Raw genomic sequence first — 20,698 nt, forward strand, 5'->3', positions numbered from 1 at the left:
TTCAGCTAGTTGTCCAAACCCAATAATCCATCCACCCATTTAATCCTAATTAGGGTCACAGGGATCTGCTGGAGCCTATCCCAGCTCTCTTTGGGTGAAAGGCAGGGGTACACTAAATAGGGATAAGCTGGTATAGATAATGAATGAATGGATAGATGATTTAATAATGCACCTTTAAACATTTTATAGACTCTTCATATGTTTTATATGTATTTTTTTTTTATTTCTAAAGTGAACAGTAACTAAATTTATCAACAAACTGTACAATATTGTGTAAGTATATAATTTATAAGTAATACTTATATAGTGTACCCCACTAATCCCAGCTGCTACAAAATACCGATTTCTTAACTAGCACTGCTGGAGTGAAGGTCTATCTCTGAACTTCATAGTTTCAAATGTTTGTAGATTCCTATTGGGTCTATTGGGTCTGCCTGTGGGACAGAAAATTAATGGAAAAATGAACCCCTTAATTATTGTTTCCAGCTCAACTGTAGGCCTTTTTCATGCTGCAACAGATTTGGTTCACCTGTTACTATACACGTACTGCAATTAGACTGAGTAACACAGTTATTAATTGGTTGAAGAACTAGGTAAGATTTATTGCAAAATACAGAGGAAAGAAAGCCCACTACTCTCCTTTAGCTGAATGAAAATATGTGCATGTATAAATGTACACATTCAATATGCTCTTTTAGAAGAAGCCAGGTGTTTGGCTCAGCTGAGCAGGTGAGGGGCCAGTCGAGGGTCTTGTTTCAGCTTCTGATCGAGGGCACGGTACTTCTGAGGCGCTGCTTTTTTGTGCCTGGAACAAACACAAATGAATGTACACGCCATTCAGAGAAATAATTTGCAGGTGGCCAAGCAAAGCTGTTACAGCTTAACATCATGTTATGACCTGTTAGAAATCTCTGGGTGTAAAAGTCTAGTTTTATGGTGTGGATTGGAAAATGCTGATGATGTGAGTGTGTGTGTGTGTGTGAGTAAGTACATGCTGAGCCGTTTCATGGCAACATGTATTTCCAGAGTTTTCTTGGAGCAGTGGATCTGGTATTCATTCTCCTCCTTTTCCGTCAGATGGAGCTGGTTCATCTGGTACCACTGCTGTTTCTTCTGCAGCTCCTGTGTCTCCTAAACACATTTTTTGGGAAACATTTCCCACAAAAAGTTTCATAAGAGTAGAGTTGTAGTGTCTCTAAATCCTGTCCTTTGTCCCCTGTGGGCTGGATCTGTGGGCATGTAAACTCTGAACAGACATATTATGTATCTGTATCTGTCTATAAACCCAACTACATTCAGATGTACACCATACAGAAGATAAAACTAAATGAGAAAAAGAGAAATATGACAATTATACATCACACTTTGTCAAGTTCCTGCAGTGCAAAAGGGCTATGGCTAATATGCATAAACGAGTAAACATGTTCTGTACCTTCTCCAAACGTTCCTGAATGAGGTTGGCATGCTCCACAAGTCTCTGTTTAAACTCGGCCAAACAGTCCTGGTGCAACTGCTTGGCGTCCTCGGTGCTCAGAGTCTCCCCGTCGTCCAGCCGGATCAGGAAAGGAGCCAGGGTGTCCTTCTCCTTCTCCTGCAGCCACCTCTGCTCCTCCATAGCCACACGCTCCTGGAACAGCAGAGGAGCAGCTGAAACAAGGTGCTACTAACATCCTGGGCTTTTGTTCTTTTCTTTATGCCAGAATGTGTTACCCGGAGACGGGGAGGCAGGTGGTAACTGTACAGGTTATGATAATCATGTCAGTGTTGGTGGGTGTCTCACCATTTCCTGTCTCTGCTGATGAGCCTGGGCAGCTCCTGCTGTCGTCCACGGGGAGAAGTGAAGCTGGATGGCCTTCTCCTCCTGTTCTCTATAGTCCAGAATGTTTCTCACCTACTCACACATATCCAAATCATTAGAGCAGCACCGTGTCAACATCTGGTGAGGACACGCTGTCATAAAAACATTAAACTCACAGAAAAGAAAACATATCAGAGGAAATGTATGGATTTTCTTAAAAGCACCAGCAGTGTGATTGGTGTTGGGTAAACCATGTTCCAAACATGAACTTTATTTACTTTATTTTTGGCTCTTAGGAATTTATTCTTAGTAGTTTGACAAATGTGCGACCAGATTTGTGACACAGCTTTTCTGTTCTTCCAAGAGAGAACATGTTACCTCTTTCTTAGATTTTTTGATTTGCAGAACCACCTTCTCCTCGTCCTTCATCAGGGCCAGCAGCATGTGATACAGAGTCAGGGTACTAAGAGGCTTCTCAAATGGATCCACCTGAATCGAAGCACACAGACAAGTGTTCTGATGATCTCAGAGGCATTTTTCAGAGACTTTTAGATTGAAAGGTCATGAAATCTCCTGTCTGGACTGTATCTGTACCTGGAAGCTGGAGACCATGTCAGCTGTGAAGTCCTCTGCCTTTTCTTGTTCCGTGGACTCCTGGGGTTTGAAGAAAACCCTTTTTGAAGGAATAAACCGGTGATCCTCGAGGTGATAGGTCACCTCGATTTGTCTTCGAGTCAGCAGGAACACTCGCTCTGCCACATCTTCATTAGCTGGTTTGGATGAGTTCCTGTGGAAACGCTCCACCACTTTCTGCTTGCATGAACACACAAACACACACGGATACATCAGTCTCCTCTCTGATTTTCAAAATTAGACGAGATGATGCAATTTCATCCACACTGGAAAGGAATTTCAGACATTTGACAGTAATGTATATGATGTCACTGGATCAGGATTATTGCATTTACTTTGTACTTAGTGACGTTCCTGCTCAGATCAGGAAGTCCTGGCTTGAGAATTGTTGTAGTGAGTAAGCAAACTGATTGTTAGTCACTCCTGAAAGCGGCCATCTGGTGATATGTTTTTCTTATTGTCCAAGAACTCAAAAACTAATCTCAGTGTCCATGTGATGGTGAAACTGCCTCATTGTAAGTTTTCTGGCTATTAGGGATGACTAAAGCAATGTTCCTGCCGTATCTGTGTTTAACCTGGAATTGTGTGCAATCTGCAGCAGTGGCCATGTCTGAAAACTGCACATGCTGAGAGAAGACGACATGCCGATAGTACAGGAAGTCGTCCCGGCCCTCAAAGAGCTCTGTCATCTCACTGGGTGAGAGCACCCTTCGCACCAGACCGTCGACATGAGAACTGCTGAACTCCATCTCATGAACCGCATCTGAGGTCTGGGATGAAAACCTGTGAACTAGAGGAAATGGACAGACAACGAACAGCACAGTGAATGTGTTGTTCATACATATTTTCAGAATTTTGTGAGTGTATTTAGTTTTTCTGGAGTTAGTGTGTCTGCTGAAGCACCAGCAGATCAGATTTACATAAAAGATGGAAATGTTGTCCATGTGTGAAGCGCTCTGTGGTGAAGTTGTCGACCTTGTTGACCTCCTTCTCCTCCAGGTAGTCATTTCTGTGCTTGTACCATTCTTTGACTCTGTCAACCTCGGTGCCTTCAGCACACACACATGTCAGGATTATACACAAACACAAATTACAAACACCTAAATCAAAATGTGTTCAGTGATCCATTTTTATATGTCTTCCTCCTTTCTATTTAATCTCAACAAATGCCAAAAAACATTGAATTATTCAAAGTTAAAGGTTCAATGTGTAGTATATACAATGATCTATTAGCAGAAATGGAATACAGTATTCATAAATATGTTGTTGTTGCTGATCACCAGAAAATACCATCCGTTTCAATTTCTACATTGTGAAACAATCCTTCCAAATCTATGTAGGAAGCGGGTCTCCTTTCACAGAAGTACCATGTTGCACCTCCATGTTTCTACAGTAGCCCAGAATGGACAAACCAAACACTGACTCTAGACAGGGATTCACATTTTGTTTGAAAGGTGATGACCACCATACCCTCCCTCATATCTGGAAACTTGGGTGTGGGGCATGCATTCTCCAATCTCACCACTAGATGCTGCTAAGTCTTTCACATTTTCTACATTGCAACTTTAAAGATAAGCACTCACAGTCCAGGTCTTTGTATACAGTGAGGCATATGACCAGGCCGTCTGGCCTCAGGTACGGTGCACACTGCTCCAGCATTGCTTTTCTGTAGTAGCTCAGCTTGTGTCCTCCTGGCCAGCGGGTCTCCAGGTCTGAATAAGAGAGGGGCACCAGTTTGTGGAGGATTTACAGCAGCTCAAATTTTTTACTCTGTCACATTCACTTTATGTGAATGATACTGAGATGCTCTGTTGCAGGAAGATGCTTACTGTTTTCATTATGATGCTGATATGATGCTATGATGCTATGATGATAGATGCTGCTAATGTGGAGTTGCTGTACCTTTCTTTGAGATTGAGATATAACTGACCCAGGACCTCGGCATCTCAAACACCTGGGGCTCCTCATCATCATCCTGCCAAACAAACAACACAACATTTACAATAAAATGTGAAAAATAAAAAATATGTTTGTTCAATCTCAATTCAACTTATTTATATAGCACTGTAGTTTAACATGAAGCAGGTCATTTGTTAAAGGCTAATTTCATGAAGGTGATAATACTCCAGCCCAACAGCAGGGGTTCCTAATAAACTGACTGGGTCTGACCCAGGGGTTCCTAATAAACTGACAAATGTTCATGCACACCTCGTCGTCATTGCTTATTTTTCTCATCATCTTAAGCTCTTTTTTCTTGAAGACATCCAGAATCAGCTGCTTCTTACTGACTGCACCGTACAAGATCGGCTCCCATGTCTTTACATCTTCCAGGTCATAAACCATATCCTACAAAGGCAAAAATAGAGCATATCTAATCTGTTTATTTATTCTGAATGACTGTTGTCTGCTAATTCTCAGCTACACTTTCTGCTGACTCTGACAGTTCTCAGGACTGGACTCACAGCGCAACCGTTACTGCAGTCCTGCATGTTGACATAGTAGTTGAGGTTGTTCCACACGCTCTCGATGCCCAGGAAGTTGTTGTGGGTGGTGCTGTAGCTGTTCCCGGTCAGAGGGTCAATGAAGAAGTTCTCCTGGATGTTCCGACTTCCTGACAGGACCAGCACCCAGCAGTGCACCCGCAGGCCCCGGAGAGGGTCATCACATGGCTGCTTGCTCTCCTGTCATTTGGTAGAACCAAAAATCAACCTCAATATATCACCTTTGTGTGTGGGATATTATTATCAGATTTTTCAGAGATATTATAAAGAAAGCTCATCTTACCTCCTGCAGTTTTTGTTTCTGAAGTAATGTAGCTTCTGCATCCTGTTTCTTCTTCTCCTGCTGCATCAGAAAGCGGCTCCTCAGCTCCTTCAGTGGTTTCACAGTGTATTTATTCTGCTGTTGCTCTGGCTCAGAGCTCACACTCTGTGCCCACAAACATACACACACACAAATGGAGCAGTCACTTTAACATCTGTGACTGTGGGAGAAACCCACATGTTCAGGCCGTTCAGAGCTGTAGGTTCACAGTCACCCGCAGAGCAGCGCTTACCTTGGCCTCTGTGTCCAGCAGGGGGCAGTCCTGCATGCTCTGGTCGAGCAGACACAGCTCTTTGACTGCGTATCCGCTGACACAGTAGGCGTCGTATTGGGCGCCGAGCAGCAGGCTGCATAGCAGGGTGGCATATTCAAAACACGTGGCTCTCTGTCTGCGCAGCACTGCGGTGGAGGAGAACAGGTACCTGGGCTGGGACAGCAGCACAGACACTGACATTGTCAGTCACTCATTGTAGAGAAGCATTGTAGCAGAGATCCTGTTCTATTACAAACAAAGGATTTTAAAACTATGGCTGACTTTCTCATCCCACCAGCTCCTGACATAAATTGATGAAATTATATCTGCACTGATTTTCTGACCAGGTTGACGGGCGGTTCCAAAGAGTCCAGAGACAGGAAGTTAGCAACGAAGCAGGCGCAGCCCTCCCAGGTAAAAAGTTCTGGATAGGTTGTTGCTGTGGGCCTCAAAGTCGTCGACACAAACTTCTGTCAGTTACAAAATATCCACAAGTATTAGACATATGCAGAGTATGGGCTGTTTGATGATGTAGGGACTATGTGGTGTTTCTGTTGAGAGAGGAAAACAGTTTGTCACCTTAACGCCATATTCATTGACAGGGCAGAGCAGCAGCGGTTTGCGGTCTGGATACAGCTGTGAGTACTGACGCTGGAAGTTGTCGGCGATGGACAACAGTCGAATCTCATCAGCAGAGTTAACCCTGTAAGACTCAGGACACAAGTCTTCTGCTTTGTCCTCTGTCAGACTGGCAAAGACAGAAAATTACTGGTCATGTGATCTCATAACCATCATCACATACATGCATGTAATGAGACTTTTCATTGTTAATAAGATTTTAGTGAACTTATACACCAGCCATTTATAACTGGCCTGTGCAAATCTGGATTTAAAGTATCTACATGTATATATTAAAGATTTTATAGAATTTCCAATTTTAACAACTGGAAGAAATTGTTCAATTAAACTAGGAAATAATTCCTTCAAACTGAAATAATTTGTTGATTCATTCATTAGCGGATTGACATAAATTGCAACAAAACTGATCACCCATTAATGATAAATCTTTTTATTCTAATCTTTCTAATTCAAGTACAAGGGATTGGGGTTGTTTAATGTTTAATCCTTGAAATATGTAATGTAATAATAGGAAATAATGCTAGCTTTTCCCTTGTTGCTCCTTCTGTGAAGATTTGTTGATTTAAACATAAACAGTTGATCAAAACTGTTGCCAAATAGTTTTCCGGTGAAAACTGAGGCCTCCTTAAGTGTGTGTGTTTGTGTGTGTGTGTTGATGCTCACAGGATATCCTGAGATGCTGAAACAGGGACGTTACTGACATCCAGGTGTCGATCATCATTCTTGCCCTGCTGTAAGTCTCCACTTATGAGTTGCTCCTCAATACTAGATTCCACCACAGTCTCCATCTCTGATGAAAGTACTAAATGTGCTTATCTGCATCTGAGGCTTATACATAAATAGAGAAAACAGTCACTAAACATTTGTGAACCCAACTAGCAGCTCATGATGAATCATATCTGCTTGTGAAACTAGTCATTTAAATAAAGCCTAGACTGGGTATAGCGATATGAAAAATACAAAGCACACAGGGGGTACAAAACCCACTGAGGACATGCGCTGGGACTAATATGTAGGTACAAGTGAATCAGTCAGTAGAAAATCTATGAGCGACTCAGGGTTTTTTATTATTTATTTTATTTTATTTATTTTACAAAGCTCTGGCAGTATTTATTGACTACAAGATAAAAGTAGCATGAGAGAGAAAATGTGCTTAAACTACCAGACACTGAATATAAAGCAACTGAAACTAGTTTTATCTGAAGCAGCTCCAAGAGTGAAGTCAGTCATTTAAATTCTATAATGTCACATAGATAATGGCTAATATCAATATCAATAAAAGCAACATTTTTTCTACAGCAGCAGCTACTTTTACTGCTGCCTAATATCAGAGGATTTCTACTGTGTTGACTTAATAATTCTCCACCTTTAATAATAATAATAACTGTGGACACTGGCCGCTGACGTTATGCGAGCTACGCTAGGCTAAGCTAAGATAAGATAGCGTTAACGTTAATAACACACAGTTGGGTCTGATTACTTCGAGTCTCGTGGCTAAATGTGCAGAATCATCACAAAGTTGTTCCCTAAAATAAAACACGTTCTACTCACTCGGTCTTACCGGCGAATAGCGGGTGATGTTAAGTTTACACGTTAAATTAACGTTAATTCTGCTGGACCAGAGCGGTAGCGCTGGACGACCGAAACTTGGAGCGTCGCGGCCACTCCGTGTCCATGGTAACCACGTAACAGCAACGTAATACGTTTTACGTTTTCATGCATCGGGGCTTTTGAGCTGCGTCTCATCCGCGGCCATGTTGGGACGGTACAACCGGTTCAAAAAGTAGAAAGTACAAAACACTTTGTGCTGGTTATGTATGTTGTAATATCAAGTAGCAAAGAAAAACAATTAACAATATTTTATTTTTTTGAACGTTCTGAGTTTGTTTTTATTGAAATACCTTAAATAACGTTAACTATTTGTATTCGTTAACTTGAAGTGACTTCTCTGCGCAAGGTTAACGTTAGCTAATGCTAGCGCTAAGCCATGAGAAGAAAGGTGCTGTGTATTTTTAGTTATTAAAGTAGTAGATGCTGACTCTCACTATGTCTTTACAAAGCAGTTTCTTCTGACTCTGATACTTGGCTTAGCTGGTGTAACAGCTACGGATTTACCGTTCCAATATGGCGATCGCATTCTTATGAGTCATATCCGGTCAACACATGCGCATAAGCTTCACTTCCTGCTTCCTCAGCTTCCTAACAACAGAAACCACCTGTGCTCGTTTCAGGTTTCTGGGTTTCGTGGGATTTTCTGGTTCCGTGTCTTTGGCTCCTCATCCCCGTTGGGTCTCCATGCGTGCTCCCGTGTGCGTGGCGCTGTTCGTGTGGCTTCTGAGCAGCGTGGAGCCGCACCAGTTCACGGAGGAGGAGATGGCTGCAGTCAGGTAAGGACAGTTTAAACATGATCCTGGACTCTGATGAACCGGGTCCAGAAACTGAAACTCCGCTCTGAAGCAGTTGTCAAAGGTGGAGTACACCTTAAGTACATTTAGGTCGAACTTTGAGATTATTTTGAGGTACTTGTACCTCACACAAGTACTTCCATTTTCTTTATACTTCTATTCCACTGTTGTCCTTTTTACTGCATTAGCTAGTTACTAATTACCAGCAGTGGAAGAAGTTCTTTATTACAGTAAGAGTACAAATACTACAGTGTAAAACTACTCTGCTACAAAAGTCCTGCATTCAACTTGTTACTGCAGTAAAAGTACACAATAAGCAACATCCTCATGGTAAACTACTTCACTTTGCAGACAACGCATCAAATCCATGTTCTACCACGCCTACAACAATTACCTGGACAACGCCTTCCCCTATGATGAGCTCCGCCCAATCACCTGTGACGGACAAGACACCTGGGGCAGGTGAAATGATGATGAAATGATTTTTAGTTTCACCATAGTTTTCCTTTAAGTTATATCATTTCCTTTAAACATTTTCTTTAGCACATTTTTTTTGATGGCAGCTTTTAATGCAAAATGACTCAGTAGTCATTCCCCCCTCACTCTTTTCTCCCCAGTTTCTCGCTCACCCTGATTGATGCTCTCGACACTCTGCTGGTAAGATCTGAAAAAAAGTTTTTAAAAAATTTCTTACATGGAAACATGATCCAAAAAGAAAAAAAAAGAACTGATTTCTTTCATTTTGTTTCCATCTTTGTGCACATCTGATTGAGAGAACTTATTCATTCCTGTGTTTTAACAGACGTCACATTGTTCTTATAATCTGAAGTTTAAAAAATGAATCTCTGAAGGTTTTGGGAAACCGCACGGAGTTTCAGCGCGTCGCGTCGCTGCTCCAAGACACGGTGGACTTTGACATCGACGTCAATGCATCTGTATTTGAAACCAACATCAGAGGTAATGACTGATCATTAGCTTTATGCTCAATACTTAATAGTCACGTTTATGTGTTTTGCAGTGATGAAAAATCTATTTACTCCAGTACTGTTCTTCAGCACAATTCTGAGGTATTAGTACTTTACTTAAATATTTCCATTTTACATTAGCTCCACCTTTACCAGCTGCAACATTAAAGCGATGAACACAATAATGCATCAATAATTAGAATCCAATAATATCAGATACATTCATGTGAAATGGGCCATTCTGCACAATGACTACTTTTACTTTGGATACTTCAAGTACATTTGAATGCTGGTACTTTTGGACTTTTACTGCAGTAACATTTGGAATGCAGGACTTTTACTTGGAACAGACGAGTTTTATTCTGGTAGTTTTACTGCAGTAAAGGGTCTGAGTATTTCTTCCACCCCTGTGTGCAGTGGTGGGTGGTCTGCTGTCGGCCCACCTGTTGGCTGGGAGGGCAGGGATGGAGCTGGAGCCTGGCTGGCCCTGTTCAGGACCGCTGCTGAGAATGGCCGAGGACGCTGCCAGAAAACTGCTGCCTGGTATAAACATACACACGTGTCTATAAATCAGCTATTTGCCCCTGTTATGTATTTGCAAAACATTTGATAATCTCAGTTTTATCTGTTTTTCTGTTTTATATCAGTATTCGTTTTATTGATGAAGTCTGTTTATACACACACATACATATATGCTGTACATATGTGCACACACATATATACATATATACAGCGAACGTGTGCTGTCAGTACTGTACGTACAAGTACACTGGATATTCAGTAAACAATTGACACCAGAATTGATGCTGGAAATACCAATTGAAGGCCTGTCACGTTCAATCCCTGTATTGCACCAATGTTTGCAGCCTTTCAGACTCCCACGGGGATGCCATACGGCACAGTGAACCTCCTACACGGCGTAAGTCCCACTGAAACCCCTGTCACCTGTACCGCTGGCGTGGGAACCTTCATCCTTGAGTTCGCCACGCTGAGTCGCCTAACAGGAGATACAACATTTGAGAATGCAGCTCGCCAAGCTCTGAGGGCGCTGTGGAAAACCAGATCTGACATCGGACTGGTACGAGTGTGTCTGGGATCTCTCACACATCCTCTCTCATACTGTCCCTGACCTGTTTACCTGTCTTTCTGTCCAGGTGGGGAATCACATCAATGTCCTGTCTAAGAAGTGGGTGGCTCAGGATGCTGGCATCGGGGCCGGTATTGACTCCTACTTTGAGTATCTGGTGAAAGGAGCCATCATGCTGCAGGATGAGGAGCTGCTTAACATGTTCCTGGGTAATCCTCACCTTACCCACCTCAGCTGCAAACACACCTGCATCCTGATATCACACAGACAATGATGCTTTAATGAAATGATGAAATCCAAGATCTGTTATTCTCAGAGTATGATCGGGCCATTCAGAACTACACTCGGTTTGACGACTGGTACCTGTGGGTGCATATGCACAAAGGAACCGTGTCCATGCCTGTTTTCCAGTCTCTGGAGGCCTTCTGGCCCGGCCTGCAGGTGCACACTAAATACACTCACACAGTCAATATGAGGCTTTTGTTTCTAAATTATTGTCATAAATATTCATTTCATTGTGTTCCAGTCTCTGCTTGGGAACCTGGACAGTGCAGCCAAAACTTTCCAGAACTATTACTCAGTATGGAGACAGTTTGGAGGTCTGCCTGAGTTTTACAGCATCCCTCAGGGTTACACTGTGGACAAGAGAGAGGGATACCCACTGAGACCAGGTCAGTCCAACAAACCAACAAAAAAGCACAAAGTAATTTTGGGGCAGGTGTTGATAAATGTTAAATACATTTTTCTGTTTGGTAATTTTACAGTTTTATCATCATTACTAAGACCTAAACTGTGACAGGGCTTTTATTTTGAAAGGCGGGAAGGTTTTTGCAGGGTGACACTAAAACCAGAGAACCAAATGGCCTTGTGTGTTTCTGTGTTCCAGAGTTAATAGAAAGTGCCATGTACCTGTTCAGGGCCACAGGTGACCACACCTACCTGCAGCTGGGCTTCGACGCTCTGGAGTCCATAGAGAAAGTTGCCAAGACCCCCTGTGGATATGCCAGTGTAAGGGCTCTGTTCACAAGGATCCGGTTCCAGGGCTTCCTAAGACTGCTAAAGGATCAGTTTGGTCATTTTATTTATTAACAGAATGTTCAACAGTCCCCCTACAGGAAAAGTCCGTCAGTGTCCGACCTGGATTAGTTTGGAGGTGTGTTAACGACAGGTTTACAAACCAGACCAACAAACCTAATCCAGGCTGGAAACAGACAGACATTAATTATGAGTTTTTGGTTCGTTGTGTGATGATCAGACTGATCTGCTGTGAAGAGAACCATAAATAAAATCTCAATCCCTAAAGTGATGAAACATAAATAAATAGCATGTCTGTTCTGCAGGTTAAAGACCTACGAGATCACCAGCTGGACAACAGGATGGAGTCCTTCTTTCTCGCTGAAACCGTCAAATACCTTTACCTGCTCTTTGACCCCACCCACTTCTTGCATGGCGGGGGGACAGAGGGTGATGGGTCATGGGAGGAGGGTGGCGAGGGAGGGCAATGTGTTTTAGGAGCAGGTGGGTTCATCTTCAACACAGAGGCCCATCCTCTGGACCCGGCGGCGCTCTACTGCTGCAGCCGTCACGCTCAGGACCACCAGGAGCTCCGCCACATACTGCTCAACCTCTCACAGCCCACAGAGAAGTCCAGCCGCCGATCAAACCCACCCACCAAACACACAGACGGCCCTTCCCTCAGCCAGTCAGAGAGCATCGCTCTGAAGCCAGGCGAGAAGAAGACACCCCCGCTGCTGTCCTGCCCCGTTCAGCCGTTCAGCGCTCGCTTCGCCATCCTGGGACAGGTTTTCACCGACAACACCTGATCCCCAGTGCCTGGAGTCTGCTTTCATTCAGCGACTGATCACACCTGCTCCCGTGAGCGGAGGATTTAAAGCAGTTGGGGGTGAATCTGGACATCACAGCCACAGTTGGCCCTGTTCCAACCTGAGGGGAATCCAACCCTGAACAGCTTCACCAACTTCTCCTTGTGACTCTGACTTTTGACCTCCACTCAGGGGTGCTCTGCTGACTCTGCTATAATTTAAATTAAGGATTAAAATATATTTTATTTATTTGAAATAACCTGGGGGTTGTGTGATTTCACATGCATCACATTGTTTTGTTTATTTTTATGTGTAGCAGGTGTCTTCATGCTAAAGGCTGCAGACAAACAACAGTTGTACTAAACAAAATCTCATCGGGCGGCAGCAACCAAAGAAATCCTGACTCCACCTCACTCCTGTCTAGACACTAAGTCAGGAGATGGTCTCAATCCTTTTATCTACACCCGCTAATAAGTGGATTGGTGGTAATGTTGAAGCATTAATCAGATTCTCAGGTTTAAAGAAGCTCTGATGACCGACAGGTTGCTGCTCTCTCCAACTCCAGACACACAGTTGGACTGGATCCTCAAACCTTTTCTGATGTTCTTCATCATAGTTTGTTTTGTTTTTTTATTTTTGTTTTGTTGGTGAAATAATTTTCATTTTCCATTCAAAAGGAAAGTAAATAGTCATTTCGGTCTATGTGGGCGAGGACATGCTGTGTTTCTCTGAAGCTCAGGAGGGAACTCATCAGTGAATAAAGAAATAAAAAGCAGCATTAAACTAAAAACAAATGGTTTCAGTGTGGACTCAGGGCTGGGCCTTAAATGTCACAAACCCAGGAAACCACAGCAACAGATGCAGAGATGAATTGTCCCAATGTGTCCTCAGAGGCCTGACTTGCAGCACCAGGTGCTCTGTCTGACTCTGTGTTTACATGGAGACCAGTATCTCACAGACAATGGGAGTAACAGCCCAGCCACAATAAAACTGCTGCAGGTGAGTAATAAATATTAGACACTTTGACTAAGATAAAGAGATTTTACCTTAGAAGCAGGTGAACTCATAAAAGAGAAGTTAATATGCAGTTTAATATTCTTGTTAAATTCATTAGTCTATAAACCGAGACTCCAATTTAATCCTAATTAAAACAAGGTTTAGGTTAAGGTGGAGATAAAGTCTTTGTGACCACAGGAACACCTGGGGCTGAGTGGGTCTGCTGTCAGCGCTCTGTGCTGCAGGTGGTCACAGCTTCAGTCACTCCTAAAGACCGCCGGGGATCGACCACATGAAGGATGCGTCCCCGAGCCCTCGCAGCTGTTTTACATCACATGTTATTTCATTTGGTGTGAACCACACAAAGATGGAGCTACAGCAGAAATCCCCTCTGCTGTCATTCAGGGTGGGACTGCCTCTCTTCTCCTTTCAACCCTTTAACGCTCTCTCCTGTTCTTTGTCGTCTTATTCTCTCCATCCTTCCTTCTTTTGGCGTCGTGCTGCCCCTGGGTGAGGTCCCTCTCTTTAATTTGACCTTTTCTCTGCTCCTCCCTCACTCAGTCTTTGTTTTTTCTCTTATTCCCTTTCTCTTCTTCCCTCTTGCCCCTTGATTTGCTTCTTTTTTCTACCTTTAACCTTACTTCCAAATGCCCTTGCCTTCTCGTCTTTTCCCTTTCCATTCTTTTACTCCTGCATCCTAAATCCTTCCATCCATTGTTTTTTTACCTTTTTATTTCTGCTCCACCTTTTTCTTTCTTTTACTCTTTAATTCCTCCCTCGATTTTTCACTCATTTGCTTTTTCTGCTACCAGTTTCTTTTCTTTCTTTTTTTTTTACTTCCTTCATCCTTTCCTCTTTTTTTCACTTTTCTTTCCTTCCTTTCTTCCTGCCTCTTTGGTTGCTCTGATTTTATTCCCCCTTCATTCCTTCCATCCTTCGTCCTCTCAGGGTGTGTCTCTGGATGTGCCTTTGTCAATGACTAACTGCTCTTACTGTGTTCTTGACTTTATTCCAGATGAGTCTTTAAAACAGATTAGAAAAATTCATACCTCACACTCCTCACTGACACCATTTCTCTCTGTTGCTGCGTTTGATGTCATCTTAGCCAGTTTTTATCTTCTTGTCACATTATTTTAAATTCTGCTTTTACAAAACCACCAAGACCCCATGAATAACCTTTTTTTTTTTTTTAGAATAAGATACACCATACATGATCGCACAAGACAACAAACCCTGCAAATCCAACAAAGGATTCACCCACAGGACACCAGCTCATGGACCTGGACCCTCATGCAGAAATACAGGCTTTGCATTTTTTTTTTTTTGTTTTTTTTTTGCATCTCTGCTTTTTCTGAGTAAAAACAACTTTTACAGTAGTTAAAGTATGTCTTAACTGCTGTCTGTGCTTTCTGTGCTGATAGTTCACACACTTCACCTCCTTTCAGGCTTCACATCTCTGGCATTCTGACTCCAGTCCTGCCCGATCTGGGTTTCTCTGCTCTGCACATCACAATAATAAAAACTGTAACAGAAACATGTGGTGATGCAATCTGCCTCCGCTGCTCTGCTTCCTCTCAGAGTGAAGTCAGTCAGAGGGGATTTCTGCAGCTCAGCATCATCTCCTCAGGCTGAACTGTCTCCAACATTGTTATGTTTGGAATTTCAAGACATTTGACCCCTGACCAGCAGCCCCCGTCTGTGCACAAACTCAAAAACAGAACCAGGTGGCCCAGAGGCACAAACAAGGTTGCTTGTTGTTGTTGTTGTTGTTGTTTTTTTTTTTAAAACACTGAGCTTTGTGCTTCGGTTAGAAAGAGAAACACAACCAGGAGCCTGACAGTCCAGGACAGACTGAAACACACCTGAAGCAGAGCTATGCTTAAAGGGTTAAATTCCTTCCAGTGAGTTTGAAGGTAAATTTGAGTTAAATCCGTTGGGTGACACCTCTATAGTCCCGCCCTCTACGCCCTGTTCCAGCTGCACATTGGACAGAGCCAGGCTCTTTCTTTATGCTGAGCTACGTTAACCCCCGACCTGACTCCAGCTGTAGACTGGAAAGGAACATCCATCTGAGCATTTCACTCCCAGAAACACAGAGAAAAGCATGTTTCCCCTGAAACACTGAATTGTTGCTTGTCAGATGCAAAGAACAAGGAGCGTCATCAGAAGATTAAACTCCGCCCCTGGAGTCATGATGGAAGCTTTTCAGAAACAGTGAAATAAGAACTAGAGTGCGTATCTAACATTTTTACATCGTCTGACATCTTTATGGTCTTACCCACTGATCTCAACACTTTCCCAGACAGGAGGAGATGACGTTCTTCTTATCTGTGTCTTTTTTAATGGCCTGTGACGTCCTGCTGGGCTTCTCCTCGCAGCAGGTCTTTGGAGAATCACCACTCCTCTGCGAAAGTTCAGCCTCAAGACCACAAAGAATTCACTCTGCAGAGCAAAAACTGGGAGACAGTAGTGAGACAAACCCAAAAACTGGAACCAGCAAAGCCAGTAAAAACAGTAAGACTAAGACCAGGAATAAGATCAACAATACCTAGACAAGTAAGTCCATGAATCTAGTGGATTCAGTGGGAATACTAGCATGGGACTGAGACCAGTCAAACCACCTGAAAACTCAGTTAAACTGCTTCAACCATTTAACCCAGTAAGAGCTAAGTCAACCCAGTGTCCTCGGCTCATCAACAAAAGTGCAAACTAATCCTGATGTGGAATATACAAACACAAAGAAATGTTTGCTCCCTAAATAAACAGGTGCAACTGTCAGAAAGGACTGCTGGGAATCTGGCCATCTTAAAGGTGCAGGGAGATGTTTTCTTTGTCCAATCAACGGTGAACTTCCTCAGCCTATCAGAAGGAGACACCTGTATCTGAACAGACACATCCATCCATCTATTATCTATACCTGCTTATTCCTATTTAGGGTCACAGGGATCTGCTGGAGCCTATCCCAGCTCTCTTTGGGTGAAAGACAGGGGGGCACCCTGGACAGGTCACCAGTCCATCATAGAACCCTGAATAGACACAGAAAAAGACAAATAATAAAAATGACACCAATGACCCATCCTGTAGTGTTTTTGCTCTGTCCAAACTGAATTGTGTGGACCTGGGGTCACCAAGTATCCCAGAATGCACTGCACACCAACTAGATGTTGAGCCAGTCCCAAATCAAACTGTCCTCTTAGGACTGATTTTATTCCATGTTATTCCAGCTTTTTTCAGGTGGAAAATCCCTTTTAGCGTTAGAATATATTTGTGTTTGGAGACTAGTGGAACATAGTAGTGCTATGACCAGATTTACTTGTAAACTAGTCTGACTTGAATGTTATGGATCATAACAATAATGCTGTGAATAATAAACGTTACTAACGCACAAGAGAGCTGTCTTTGTAAGACCATCTCCATCGCTGTTTGTATTGATAACAGTGTAAACACTAGAGCTGAGGGTCCTGCGTCCGCTCTGTCTGCTCAGCTCTTGCATAATGTTGCATGTGTCAGATTTGGCTCCAGGTCCCTGAACTAATCAGACTCTGATGGGCTAAGAAGGTCCACACCCCACATACACACACACATGCCCATACATCATGTGAAATGTATGTGAGCCCAGCCCATGTGATTCTGCTGCCATTGACTGGCTGCTAATGGTGAACAGATGGGTCTCATTGTGTGTGTGTGTGTGTGTGTGTGTGTGTGTCTGTCTTTATGAGGACCAGTTCGAGTTGTCCAGTCCTCACAGCTACAAATGACTGAGGGTTCAGACCTAGGTTTAGGGTTCAGGTCAGAACCAGGTTTAGGTCAGAGTTAGGGTTAGGGCCTGGAGATGTTCTACGTCAATAAGTGTCCCCACAGAAATAGTTGGAAAGATGAGTGTGTGTGTATGGTCACCAGTCCCACAGAGCAACTGGGATGTATGGAGGATTTAACATCAGCCCACTTCAACATCAGTTCCAGTCACCTCGCCTCCTTTTACTTCTTTATTCTTGTCTCGTATCATTTCCCTGTTTCTTCTCCTTTCTCTTTCCCCTCTGACTCTATTCACAGCAGCTTTTCCTGGCTCGCAAATAAACAGAATGGTTTTGAACAGAGTCAAGTTTTACATCTCTTAAATTCAGCCTGTATGGAATTAAAGGACAAGATCTGTGAGAGCCGACGGGAAGGGAGCCTGAAAGCAGTTGAAGTGTGTGAACTATGAGCACTTACAGGGACAGCTGGTATCTAAGAACTGACAGCAGATAAAATGTTAGTGTCAAAGCTGAAAGCAGTCTCAGTTCCCCATAATCGTAATTCAGTCCTGTGTCAGTTCAGTCCTGTAGTGAGAAAGTAACAGCGACAAAACTCTGAGCAGAAAGCAGCAACAGCCAATGAGAGCGAGCTGACTGGGAAGAAAAAACTGAACAAACGTAAAGGCTGACGCATTTTGCACAAACGAGTCCTCGCACCAATCTCAAACTAACTTGTCAGAAGCGCCTGTTCTGTTACTTTCATCCATTCTCTCTTTTCTCTGCACAACTGGAGTCAGAAAGGTTCAGGCTGAGGCTGGAGAGCACCTGCAGCTTCAAAGTCTTACCTTTAACGTCTATGAAATTGTGCCACCTCCAGAATGAGCTTTGCATTAACCTGAAAGAACGACACCTGTTACAGCTCTGAGTGCCAGTGACAGGACAGGTGACTGCACCACTCTGACCTGCAGAGCTGTATGAAAAGGACAAATCTGTCTCAACAAGCAGCTACATGACTTTTCAGGTCTTAACAAAAGCGGTTCTGCAGATACTGATGTCATCTCTCCCGGTCCTCACATCAGAACCAACATGACTAAACCTGTCTTCATTGTCACCGCTCCACCTTCCAGCTGGAGCAGACTGCAGGACAGAATATACTGACACATGATGCTCGACTCCACCCTGAAAGATTCACACATCTGGAAAAAAGATCGTCCAGGATGTGATTCAGGAATTCTCTGTTGTCTCTGTCATCTGTTCTCTGATTATTATCTTTGTATTGTGGAGGAGATATCTCTCAGTGGGTTTAAATAAACTCTGTTAAAACCACGAACAATAGTTTTGCCTGGACTCCTTCAAAGTTTCCTGCCTCTCTCCAATGAATGAAATCAGCGTAGTCACATTACCTTATATATCGGAATAGTGATTATGAGCTTTTTATAATATACTGTACAGTGCAACATAATTAGAAACCCCAGAGATTAGAGCGTCTCTGGGTCCAAACATTGGTTCCTAAGATAAACACTATGACACATTTTCTGCTGATGGAATTAACAGTGAATGTTGGGAACACAGAACACAACGTATTTGATGTATTTGGGAATAAATTTCAATTCTATCGTGGGTGTATCAGAGTAGTAGTGACCACAGTCATAGGAACCATTTTCATATTTTACAGGCGTGAAAACTACAGCTGCAGGGTGTGTAGTTGGCAGCTGGGCCATTGCGCTTTGTCTGACAGGAAGACTTTGGATTTCCCCAACACTGTTAATTAAACCACTAGGCTGAACTAAGCTGTTAGACTTGAAAGAACCGTTTGGGTTTGGGACGTTTATGAATAACTCACTCACAAGCAAACATGGCCCTTTACATGTCCAACTGCATAAACAAATGGGATTAACGCCCCGTGACTGGAGAAAACAGTGCAAAGGACGTCTGATGTTGGAGGAGTTCACAAAGAAAGTTCCTGTTATTCACTGAGAGAAACACCACACATCTGACACACAGGAATACGATTGGATATCGGTGACGTTTCCCTATAACAGACAGGCTGGAAAAACTCCAATGAATCCAGTTCCCTGAAAAAATAGCCATGGAAGCCTTACGTCAGCCAGCGCTGTCCCCAGTTGAATGTGATTAGACACAGATTTAAATGACATTGTGCTGGGTTTAGTGTTAGCAACCTTCACAGGACAAAGTTAGATTTTTCTGATGAGTGTGTGCGTGTGACAGCGGGTCAGGACACACATGTACACCAGGTCGGTGTCATGGAGCAAACGGTGACCCCACAGGATCCAATTTCCCACATTCACCTCCTCAGTTTCCGTCACACGCTGAGGAATGTGGCGTACAGTGAAATGTGAGCCTGTGGGTACAGCTGGGTGTGTGTTATGATGTACTTGGCTGAAAGAGAGAAAACACAGCTTCAGCAAGCCATCACACCACGAGTCATTGGCTCTGCTTGGATCTGAGCCTTAGACTTCAGGTCCTGGTTTCTGTCCTGACCTGCAGTATGAACTGTGTAGTCTTATATACACAGATGTGTAGGTGTGTGTCTTTCCAAACTCTGTCCAATCTGATCAGTGTGTCCCAGGTGGACTCCAGTCAGGTTCTAGACCCATCTCAGGAGAATGAAAGCAAAAAGGAAGCAACTGAGCCCAATTTGGATCCACAGGGAAGGACCTGAGGACTGTTGGAGATTCAATTCAATTCAATTCAATTTAATTTATATAGCGCCAAATCACAATACAAATCATCTCAAGGTGCTTTACAAAAACCTGTTCAGTGCACCGATGGTCCTCGGGCAGTCTAGGCCTATAGCAGCATAACTAAGGGATGGTTCAGGGTTACCTGAAGCCAGCCCTAACTATACGCTTTGTCAAAGAGGAAGGTTTTAAGCCTAGCCTTAAAAGTGTCTGCCTCCTGAATCCAGACTGGGAGCTGGTTCCACGGGAGAGGAGCTTGATAGCTAAAAGCTCTGCCTCCCATTCTGCTTTTGGAAACTCTGGGAACCACAAGTAGACCTGCACTCTGAGAGCGAAGCGGTCTATTGGGATAGTATGGTTCTATGGGGATAGTATGGTACTATGAGGTCTTTAAGGTATGAAGGAGCTTGATCATGAAGGGATTTGTATGTGAGAAGAAGGATTTTAAATTCTATTCTGTATTTTACAGGGAGCCAATGAAGAGGAGCTAATATAGGAGAAATATGATCTTTCTTGTTAGTTCCTGTTCCTAGTTCCTAGTCCATTATCTGGGGCTAAGAGAAGATCATTGGTGACTTTTAATAGTGCTGTTTCTGTACTATGATGTGCTCTAAATCGTGATTGAAATGGAGATGAGAGGGTGTATATGAAATCACACCTGGGTGGTCCACACAGCTCTGTAGTTTAGACCCAATAGGCATGTGTAAAAATGTATTAAAGTGTATTCAATCTAAAACTGATGTACTCTCAAGTACTTCAAACTAATTAACATTAGCTTCACCTTTACCAGCTTCAACATTAAAGTGCATCAATAATTAGAATCCAATAATATCAGATACA

General features: G+C 43.1%; 2 protein-coding genes across 5 annotated transcripts; one reads left to right on the forward strand and one right to left on the reverse strand.

Moving 5' to 3' along the window:
* Nucleotides 1–528: 528 nt before the first annotated feature.
* On the reverse strand, nucleotides 529–7,942 carry ccdc135 (coiled-coil domain containing 135). Of its 4 annotated transcripts, XM_026332758.1 has the most exons (18): nucleotides 7,698–7,807; nucleotides 6,810–6,974; nucleotides 6,087–6,255; nucleotides 5,852–5,977; nucleotides 5,487–5,681; nucleotides 5,216–5,359; nucleotides 4,894–5,112; nucleotides 4,640–4,777; nucleotides 4,334–4,406; nucleotides 4,015–4,143; nucleotides 3,352–3,480; nucleotides 3,007–3,221; nucleotides 2,393–2,608; nucleotides 2,177–2,287; nucleotides 1,781–1,891; nucleotides 1,433–1,627; nucleotides 992–1,131; nucleotides 529–805 (listed from the first exon to the last, which is right to left on the reverse strand). In XM_026332758.1, exons 2-18 carry the CDS (start codon nucleotides 6,932–6,934, stop codon nucleotides 718–720), a joined length of 2,523 nt encoding a protein of 840 aa, XP_026188543.1. In that variant the 5' UTR covers nucleotides 6,935–6,974; nucleotides 7,698–7,807; the 3' UTR covers nucleotides 529–717. The 4 variants fall into 4 exon arrangements, with proteins under 4 accessions (XP_026188543.1, XP_026188542.1, XP_026188541.1 ...); XM_026332757.1 differs by having other exon boundaries at nucleotides 693–1,131; nucleotides 7,708–7,942; XM_026332756.1 differs by having other exon boundaries at nucleotides 693–1,131.
* A 389-nt stretch (nucleotides 7,943–8,331) lies between these two features.
* edem2 (ER degradation enhancer, mannosidase alpha-like 2) lies at nucleotides 8,332–12,679 on the forward strand. The gene is made up of 11 exons (XM_026333726.1): nucleotides 8,332–8,533; nucleotides 8,903–9,013; nucleotides 9,169–9,208; nucleotides 9,403–9,508; nucleotides 9,934–10,059; nucleotides 10,383–10,594; nucleotides 10,671–10,812; nucleotides 10,920–11,044; nucleotides 11,130–11,274; nucleotides 11,490–11,611; nucleotides 11,944–12,679. The coding sequence occupies exons 1-11, from the start codon at nucleotides 8,442–8,444 to the stop codon at nucleotides 12,424–12,426; spliced, it is 1,704 nt and encodes a 567-aa protein (XP_026189511.1). The 5' UTR covers nucleotides 8,332–8,441; the 3' UTR covers nucleotides 12,427–12,679.
* Nucleotides 12,680–20,698: the final 8,019 nt, after the last annotated feature.

Source organism: Mastacembelus armatus, chromosome 7 (genome assembly GCF_900324485.2).
Source record: "Mastacembelus armatus chromosome 7, fMasArm1.2, whole genome shotgun sequence".
NCBI lineage: Eukaryota > Metazoa > Chordata > Actinopteri > Synbranchiformes > Mastacembelidae > Mastacembelus > Mastacembelus armatus.